Here is a 10,584-nt window from a genome sequence, read left to right on the forward strand (position 1 = left end):
CGCTGCACTGACTGCATAATGTGAGAATTGCTGTCAGTTCTTGTTCCGGTGCTTCAAAGATACGATTGCCTGTTGTAGGCTGGGCATGGTGGCACATGCCTTGAAATCTCCGTACTCAGGAAACAGGAGCAAGAAGATCTCTGTGAGCTTGAGGCAGCCTGCTTTACATAGTGAGTTTCCAACCAACAAAGCCTACCTAGGGAGACAAAGGGACAAAGAGCAGAGAGAATAGATGATAGATAGATTAGTTAGATAGATAGATAGATAGATAGATAGATAGATAGATAGATAGATAGATAGATAGATAGATAGATAGAGATGGGTGGGTAGAGAAATAGGTATAGAGAGATAAAGAGATAGGTGGATAGATAATTTCATGCTGCTAGAAAATAAGTCCCTGTGTGCTGCAAATAACAAACTTGAGGAGCCTATAGCTCACATCCAGCAAAGCCATTGTTGCCTACTGCAACTTTTGATGCCCACTTAGGACAAGCCATTTATGATGATGAAGAACAATGACTTAGCCGGACATGGTTATGCACATCTATAATCCCAGCACTTGCAAGAAAGAGGCAAGAGGAGCAGGAGTTCAAGGTTACTCTCACATACATAGCTACATAGCTGTCAATGGCCCGGGCTAGAGGAAACAAAAATCACAACAGGAACAGTTTTGCCTTGTAGCATAGCATGGTGGTCCATGTTTCTACATCACAGCACTCAGGAGGATGAAGAAGATGGATCAAATCCCAACCAGGCACTTAGGAGCCATATGGCCTCAGACATGTCACTTAATCTCCATAAGTCTTGACTTCTTTATCTATGGACTGAAGGCATTTCACTAGATAGTAGCTGGATTTTTTATGGACCTAAAGTCATGTAAAAATGAATTTCCTTCTCTTTTCAATCTCAAATAGGCTTGAAGAAATATTGTGGTAATCAATTGCTGAGAACTAGATACTCACCACCAAGAGCCTTCTACTTCTATTCTTGGAAAGACCTAGGTGTGTTGCTTTGTTATATATAAGGTTTCCTTGTTCTGACCTTGCAAATATTTCCCATGTCTATTTGCAGGGCCTAGCTTGTCCTAAGCAACCAGTTACGAAGCACTTGACTGGGTGAGGCATATTAAGCCTTTCCACAGCTGAGTCTCCACCCTGCCACAAGCTTCAGGGGTTATTTTCCACCCTCTGGGAATAGAGAAAGAAATCTGTTTCTCAGGCAAGCAAGGTGACAACTTGCTGGAATAAACCTGCTTTGGAATGAGGGGTAAGGGAGGGAAATGCTGGAAACACAGCCAAAAGCATAAAAAGGGATCAAATGTTAGATTGAAATGATCCAATGGGTACTCCTCTTCAGCTTTAAGAAGGTTCCATTTCCCAAAGAATCATATACATGTATCATCTCTTAATGTAAACATGTTTTTCCGTGGGCTTTCTCTTCTTTTCTGGAGATCCCTAACTAAAAAGAGAAAATATTAAATGATTTCTTTATTGCATTATTACATTAAAATAGTAAATGATGGCATTTGTATTACCATGCCCATTGATACATCAATTACTTCAGAATATCATAATACCACTGCTTTGGGGGATGACCTTGCTGTAGTGATTAGAGACTAAGTCAGTTTAAAGATGGTTTTATCTCATTGGAACAAGTAATGTGTGGTAAAGGAACTAGATAATACAGTGTCTCCCTATACAGTTCAATTATCCAGGATTGTCCAACTTTTAAGTATTCTTCTAATGTTCTACATAATGAACAGTGCTAAAACTTGTCTTAATACAAATAAACTGGTTAGTCACAAATATACCTTTTAAATTGATGAATGTGTATAATAAACATGAAGGTGAGGAAACACTAAGCTATGAGGAAAATAGAGAACAATTCTCTAATGAAAGATAAAGAAAAGGCAAGACAAAAGGAAATACCACCCATAGATCTCCTCATGAGGCAGCTGGGGATAGAGTTAATGAGGACCACATCCTCTGTGGCTTTTCCAAGACCCTTAGTGTATGCAAGAAGCTGTGGAAAGGTTGACATGAAAAATGAGGTTCAGACTCAAAATGTTTCCCTTGATGCTTTCCCCATCTAGTAACAGACAGTTCACCAGAGTCACCAGACAAAAGGAGTGGCAGCAGTGCCAGGAGGTCAGTGTGATTAGCAGCTGCTTTTTATATGATCTAATTTTAGGTTCAATATTTAATGTTCTGATTGTTTAGAAACAAAGTATGTTACATGATACATTCCTGTGAGATCTACAAACAAAGGGGAACAGAAAAGATGATTTCTACTTTTTGCATCGTTGTTGTTAATGGAAAGGACTCATCAAAATCACCTCATCCAATGCTCATAATACTCAATAAAGACTCTAAAAATGAATTGAGAAGTCCTAAGCTTGGAGGTCCTGTCTCAGTTGACCTAGGATGTGTTTTAAAAAACATTTGTTATTCCTTAATTGATTCTCAAAGCAATTGCTTTTGTTTGATGGATTTTAAAAAAAAAAAAAACTGAAGTTTTGGGTTTCTGCTGATTTTCTCAAGTTTCTATAGGTTAGAAGCTAACAAATGTGAATTTGAAGCAATTCTCATTTCCAATATTTCGACTGTAATCTGCTCCTGTAATCCTGAAATCTGATTCTCCACTAGGAATCCTTCCTAACATTCTCAATTTGAAGTTTAACAGGAAACAGTGTGCATTAATAATGTTTTTATTTTCTGTTCACATGATCCTAGAAGTAAACAGAGTAAAGAAGTTTCTGACCCCCTTTCCTAGATAAATATCTCTAACTAGTGAAATGAGAGACAAAAATCCTTCCCTTGTATTCCTCAGCCCGGTGCCTTTTCTCACTTAGCTCTATGTCAGTGGGAAAAATTATCACATTATCAACACTTTCTCAAAAATACCTCTGGATTTCCTCAACATATGACTGAAAACACATTGACATCCACCAAAACTTGGGCTTGCCAAAGACAAGAGGAATAAATTTAATCTATCCCTATTCAGATTCTCTAATGTTTGGAAACACATCATGGAATACCACTGCACCAAGAAAAGGTAGGTAGGTTCAATTTAGCAGGAACCATGAGAGCACATGTGAGAACAAAGCTGTGGTCTGTTTAAAATTTACACTAATTGCCTACACAGATGAAATTAAGATAGCTTATCATCACCCTTTTCTTAATACACGAATATACATGCACACATAGACATGAATAGGGGCAAGTGTACAAAATGGTGGACATCTGTGCAAAACAGTGTTATTAAATATAACATGTTTCACTCTTATTCAGAATACTATTTCTGTTAGTTCGGAATTCTGACCTAGCACACACAGTGGCCTTCAGATGTTCACAGATGATAAAATTAAAACAAACTTGGAGATTCAGTGTGCTTTGTTTGTAAAATATATTACAAAGAAATCCATCAACTTTAACTAAGACGTAGAATTGAAAGAAAGATGCGTACCTTATTGATCACTCTGTTGGACAGTTCCCTCAACTGAGCCATCCAGATTTGGAGTTGGCCCCAACCCGCCTCCTTTTATTTGAAGATATGCACTAAAATGATTAATCCTTTGATAATCAGGAAAGTCTACAATTAATGTTTACCTAACAACTTTGTATGTGATTAAATTGGCTAGACCTTCTCCACATAGATTTTTAAGGTCAACTATGTGGAAAACTCTTAGGCTTGAATCCTGAGACTCAGAAAGAACCACTATGTGCACATTGTATCTTATAAGGTGCCTGCCCAAATTACATCACACAGGTACTTTGAAAATCACAACTACATGAGGGAAATAAGACCGTTCATAAGGGAAACCTTCATGTTCCTTTGTCTAGTAACATAGGAAGCCTAAGGGCTTGTGGTACTCCTGCTATGTCACCAAATGTGCTATTTCCCTTTCCTTGAGGCTATCCTGTAAAGTACATATGAGTTAAATTGATCAAGAAAATTTAAATAGCAGTATAAAATATTACCAATATTTTCTAAATATTCATTAAGAAAACATATAGTTGAACAAGTTTTGTGGAAGATCTTGGCTTTTTCTGTTATTAAATATTTTTCAGCAAGCAACACATAGAATTCAGTAGCAATTCCAGAGTCTAGAGATAAACTGAAAGGATTTAGGCGGAGTGACTCATTCTTACTTTAATGGAAATGGTGTTCATTAAAATACCAGACATACCTACAGCTTTCTTTCGTATCTCTCCCAATGATCTCAGCCTCATGGACACGCCCTTAAGTGAGCTTCTCCAAAGCAACAGCTGAGCAGCAACCACTTACCTAAAAGTCTAATCCTCTTTGAACATATCCAGGAATTCCTACATTGGGGCATGTATTTCTAATGAATGGCAATTCCCAAATAATTTTGCAGTAGCTCACAGGAAATGTGGCCTCAGTATTTTATCTGTTAAACCAACTGTACATTCTTCCTTCTCCTAATGGTTTCATGGATTGCTTTAATCGTGCTACACAGTTACCTATGAACAACACCTAGAGTGAGTACCACAATTCAGATTTCCCTTTGTATACCCAGGCAGATGAGCACATTTAGCTAGCAAACCCATATACATTCCAACCTCAGCAGGGATGGAGCTCCATGAAGAATGACAGTTAAGAATGACTTTGGGATCAGCAACCTGAGCATCAGTCAACCTGATATTCTGGCAAACAAATAGCCTAGTTTATTTCAAGGAAGACTAAAAATGCAGCCATAAGCAAGGATGTCCTTTCCCTCCTTACCACCCACTTCTCACTAGTTGAGTTACCTTCTTCCAGTTCATCCATGCTTCCAATCTTCCTGGATCCATCAATGGTGTAAATGTAGCGCACTCCCTGAGGCAGGTTGATGTTGTCGGACAAGGATCGAGTTAGGTCAGCCAGCAACGCATCAAAACTACGGAAACGGTCAGAAGAAACAGCGTACACAATCCCCTTGAAGTAACGGTCCCCATTGCGGTAGAAACGTACCTTCTTGGCCTTCTTCTCATTACTTAATGCCTGCAAGGTTCTGGTTCTGTAGAAACTACAGTGGGCACTATGAGTGGGACTTGGAAGGCCATTCATCCGTGACCCTCTCATATTTCTAGATGCTTTGTCTCGTTCGTCAAAATGTCCAAAATCAAGTTCCATATTTTGGTGGAACCACAGCAACCTGATTGGTAGAGAAAGGGGCAGGGATAAGGAGAGGCAAAGAATAAGAAAGGGTAAGGGGGAAAAAAGAATTAAAATATTAGCCAGATTCAGAGCTGCAATCTGCTGCCTGTGAAAAGAACTGGTTGAAAAAAGCCTGTGACCCATCTGCTGCTTGTCCCTGACCTGCAGGAATATTGATCTTAATAGAGAAGAAGGAGGGGGCTGGGCAGTAGGCTGAGGACTGAATGGTGGGGAGGGGGGATAAGAGGAAGAGATAGAAAGGGTGGCACTTTTGGCACTGTTCCAAATTTGGGAGGGGGGTTTGAAATAGCTTGAAAACCTGGAGCTTATTGAGAGTGGCTCCTATCAAATTGTAACTTCGGGCAAAATACATTAAAACTGGCATCTGCTACTTCACACATGGCCACATGACTAACAGTTGTAAATGAATCCATAGCCTGACAAAATTCCCTCAAAGAGAAACAGGGAACTAGCCAAGGTTAGCATCTCCAGTACAATGCCTAGGAGGGGGGGGTTATATTAGTTTTATTCCAAGTCCTTTTATCCTGCTCTAATATGTGTATCCCCTCCCCCAGAATAAACTAGGATTCTCTTTTAAAGGGACAGCCTCCAGGGAATACCCAGTGTCTTTGTGCTATTCATCAAACCCTGTCCCCATCAAGCTGGTGCTGGTATATTGCATCCATAAGGAATAATCTGGGGACTAAAGGGGGGGGGGGAAGGGATTGTCGAAAAACCAGTTATTTAGCAAGCTATTAGCTCTGCTTTCCTCTTGATTCCATTTGACCACAGAACCCTTTTTCTCCTTTCAGGTGTTTCATCCCCTCCCCCGACCAATGCAGCGACACCTCTTAATGGTATAATTGTGAAAAGATTCCCAAATGGGTCCCTGAATAGCATATGGGACCTTCACAAGCGAGTACACCTTTCATTGTTCTGGGTTTCTCCCCTGACTGAAGGAACATTTTGTCCTCAAAGCAGGCAATTCACTTCAAACTTGTCTATTGCTTAGGTACATTGATGGAGGCAAAAAAAAAAAAAAAAAAAAAAAAAAAGTCATCTGTCAAGCTTGGATTTTAACCCCCCCAACCCATCCCCACCTGAAAACAAACAAAAACAAAAAAGACCAAAACAATGAAAATATGCAACCAAATAATACAGTCAAAGCACTGACTGCTTACAAAGGTAATAATGTGACATCCAAGAAACCAAACTATTAACATTCATCTCACAAATGGGGAAAAACGACTCACAAAGCAAAAGGGCTCGGCTGCTATATACTGCCACATCAAGATTTGCAAAGAAGCAAGGAGACGGGAGATAAAGGGGGACTGGTAGCTAGTATATTTGCCAGGCTTAGTCTCCCCCCTTTTTTCCAGTGTCACTATGACCTATGCTGAGCTCAGCATTGTCTCTGTCAGACAACCTGCAGTAGTAAGACCCCACCTCCCTCAGATGAGTAGCAAGCATTTTCCCCAGGCAGGCTGTGCAAATAAAGCTATGCTTTAGAATCAGAAGTGCTATTATTCTAAATTACCATCGTAGTGAAAACAAAGAAACAACAAACTCACTTTTCCAAAGGAAAATCCCAGGTAGAATCTTAGAGGACAAAAATCCTATAGAATAAGGCAAATCAAAGAGAAGAAAGAGGCGGACACACAGAGAAAGAAAGCCGAGTGCCTTGTGCTTTTCCCGTTTGACATCTGTTACATTCTGCTTGAAAATCACTCGAAAGCCCCACTCACCGGTTTTCTGCTGGTTGGGTGGAGATGCTGCGAGAAAGAAAACCAATCTCTCTATGCCTTTGTTGTCTGAGCTCCAAGCAAGAAATTCCTGCCAGGGTGGATAGTTGCCTTCTAGGTCCTAGTGCCTTGTCCAGCTTCTCCCCCGTAACTGAAGCTTAGCGAGCACCCCCAACCTCCTATGATTAATTACATGCTTTTTTTTCTTCTTCAATTCACAGCCTGCATTAACAACTAGAAAGGTTTCGTTTATAACCCACAGGAAATTGCAGGGTAGGAAAAAAAAAGAGAGATTGCACAGGCAAGCTCAGAATGCTCTAATGAGCAATGTGCTAGCCCTTTCTCTTAGAAAATTGCCAAATTTACTTGGCTACAACCTTGGCCTAATCAGCCTAGTGACTGAACTCAGCAAGCCAAATCAAGTTTCTTAGATATTAGAGCTCTTCTCTTTTTATCTTCTTCAAAGAATATAAAAGATCTGTAAATACTTTAACATTTGAGCTCGTGCATCCAATAGTGTTTTTTCTTTGTTTTTTTCTGTTTTTTTTTTTTTTTAATGAAGTCAGCAGGAATAGTAAATTGACAATACAATGGGAAATAGTTGCAGAAATCATGAAGGCTAGTATTGAAAAGTGGCACTCCTCCAGGTTTTTGTTCAGTTGTTTTGTTGAGACAGGGTCTAGCTTTATAGTCATAGCTATTCTGAAACTCCCTGTATAGCCTAGGCTGACCTCTAACTTGCCGAATATTTTCAGCCTCTGTTCTACTCCCTTGCTACTAGAATTTGCCAGCACTTAGGTCCCCAAACCCAGCATGTCTCCAAAACATTTTAGACTGAGGTAAACCATTGGTTAATGTTTCACCTTCCCACTCCTGGGCTTATGCCCAAAGGAGACTATACCCTACCACAGAGACACTTGAATATCCATGTGTATTGCTGCTCTATTCATAAAAGCCAGAAAATAGAAACAGTCCAGATGTCTGTTAACAGATGAATGGGTAATGAAGATGCAAGATACATGCACAGTTTTAATTATCCTTTGATAAAAAGTGAAATTATGAGATTTGCGAGAAATTCTGTGGAACTGAAAGTGTTATACTGGGTGAGGTGTCCTAGGCAGAGAGAGAGAGAGAGAGAGAGAGAGAGAGAGAGAGAGAGAGAGAGAGAGAGAGAGAGAGAGAGAGAGAGAGAGAGAGAGATCAAAAACGTGAAAGCAGTTCATAAGAAGAGAAGTAGGATTTAAAAAATGGGGATTAACGTCTAGTCAATAGAGTGGAATCTTCTATTTCTATAAAACTGGTCAAAAGCCTTCTATGTCTGAGGAGGTCATAAGCTCTTAGGATTACTGTTGCTTTGCTCAATGGACTTGTTCTCAAACTACCTTCTAAATGTTTATTATTCTACCTAATAGGTTAAAGATTAATACAAGTTTAGGGTTTCTCAGTCATGGTCAAAGAAATGCCTGTTCACGGTTGTAAACAGTTAACACAGACTCATAACCAGTCCATGTACTGAGAATAATTGAGAATAAGTGCTGGCTCAGCCTTAAGTGGGACATTTTGTCATCCCTTCTGAGGTTCAGGAACCATCACTGAAGAGGGAAGATGAAAGAATGTAAGAGCTGGAGGACGATGAAGGCTTTCTTCTGTACATGACAACCATGAACTCACAGTAGCTGCTGTTAATTGAATAAGACCAGTACAAGATCAGAACCTCAGCATTCCATTATGAAAGGGTTAGGAGTTTAGAAAGTCCCATCATACCCTGAGGAATTACTGACAGCTAATGGTTATGGGGGAGAAAAGGATTCAGACCATGGTCACACTAAGACCCAAAGATATGCTACCATAAGAATATCAGTCTGCCCCCAATGTCTTCTATACATTTCAGGAAAAAGGCCAACAAAATGGATTTTTTATGAAATCACAATAAGATGTAAAATTATAGTGAAAGAATATAAAGCTTGAAGTATAGCTAACAGGAGAGATTGATAGTAAATCAAGACATAAAGTACTAAGATTTATTATAAAATTATGACAGTACACATAATATAATTATAGCGTTGGCTTGCAAGACAGATTTTGGGAACCAGGAAGATATCAGCATCAAGAGGATCTTAGAATGGTAAATTATAATAATAAGAAAAAGGACTTTGGAGCCTGCCTACTTGATGCCACTAATTTTTAGGTGGTGGCCTTAGGTGAAAATATTGAGAGATGAGTTTTTTTGTGAAGTGATAAGGTCTTGAGTATCCCCTTCATGAGAGAGATTAAGCCTTCCTCTATTCACTTTTTTGAGATAGGATTTTATTCTATAGCCCTTACTGACCTGTAAATCACTATAATAGTCTGGATTGGCCATAATAATATGATAATTTTCCTGCCTCAGTCTCAAAAGTGCTAAAATTACAGGTATCAACCACCACTCCTACCTGGAATGACCACTCTTAGGAAATATATTGAGAGAAGGTATGAACATTTTTTAACCCTTCAATGAAGTTCTTGATCTTGGACTTCCTTCTCATTATAACAATAGAAGTGAATTTCTGTGATCTCTAAATTAACCATTCTGTTGACTTTTGTGATACTAGCAATGACTAAGAATCCAAGGGAAAAAACCCTCACACACATGTTAAAAGAACAGGAGCACCTATATCCATTTAAACATTCTTTGAAATAGTAAAATAATCGAAAGCAACCTAAATATCTATTTGTAATACACTAATCTTATCATTTTTTAAATATGAGATTCTGTAGACAATGGAATAAAATAAAGATGAGCTAGGTATAAGTTGTAGAATGGTGAAGTTGCTTCTAAGCATCAAATAGAGTCTCCTTTAAGTTGCACCCTCTTGAACTGCAGAGCTTTGAAAGATGACAGGGATTTGTTAAGCAACTTGGGTTCCTCCCATTATACACATTTGCATGAGATGTAGAATGGGGAAACAAGGTTGAGATTTTCTTCCCTCTGATTTATTCTCCCTAGCAACAAAAGTCATAGATGGCCAGGATTTTGCTTTAGCAGTATTACAATATCCAATTAGCAATTTCCTAAGAATCAATGGTCATTGTTGTAACACCTGTGAGTTCCTAATATCAGAAAGAATGTCACTGTTCTTGTTGGCTCCAGTGGTAACCTCTTAATCTGTTCCTTCTTTAATGTGATAAAGATCACAAATTCATTAATTTTATAAGTATCTTACCTCAATTACTTCCCCTTGCCCCTCTCTCTCCTCATTTTCTAAATCTTCCTCTTCCTCCTTCTCCCCTCACCTCTCCTCCAATCCTACTATTACTATAGGTTTTCACATATCATAGGCTGTCCTCAGTCTTCCTACATATCTGAGGCTAGTAATGAACTCCTGACCTCATAAGGTGATTATAAAAGAACTTATCCTTAGCAACAGATCACTAAAGATGGAGCTCTGGAATTTGGTATCATAGTCCTTGTGCTTGAAGGCAAGGTTTAAACATGGCATGTGGTAGTTTTAACATAGTTTTATACTAAGATAATAACCACAGGTTGTTTCTGACTATTCAGGAGAGTTAATATGGCTAAGTTAAGGTTTCAAATTTTCATCTCTCTACACAGTTTTATAACTGTTCTAAAATAATCTTATAAAATTTTAGTCACTGAGTTGGTAGCTTAAAATCAGACCCAGATTCTAAATTTGTGAGTGAT

At 38.8% G+C, this 10,584-nt stretch overlaps 1 protein-coding gene across 2 annotated transcripts in view; it reads right to left on the reverse strand.

Annotated features, from left to right (window-relative positions):
- The window catches only part of DCX (doublecortin), a gene marked incomplete at both ends in the record, with an annotated part of 66,563 nt that extends 60,917 nt beyond the window's left edge, over positions 1 to 5,646 (reverse strand). Inside the window, 2 exons of one of the 2 annotated variants that reach the window (XM_080910946.1) lie at positions 4,773 to 5,158; positions 5,491 to 5,646. In XM_080910946.1, the coding sequence (XP_080767072.1) occupies positions 4,773 to 5,158; positions 5,491 to 5,594 (490 nt within the window). Of the gene's footprint in view, positions 1 to 4,772; positions 5,159 to 5,490 lie in introns of those variants that run through there. The other variant, XM_080910945.1, reaches the window with a different exon arrangement.
- Between the last annotated feature and the right edge of the window lie 4,938 nt (positions 5,647 to 10,584).

Source organism: Micromys minutus (genome assembly GCF_963924665.1).
Source record: "Micromys minutus genome assembly, chromosome: X".
Lineage (NCBI taxonomy): Eukaryota > Metazoa > Chordata > Mammalia > Rodentia > Muridae > Micromys > Micromys minutus.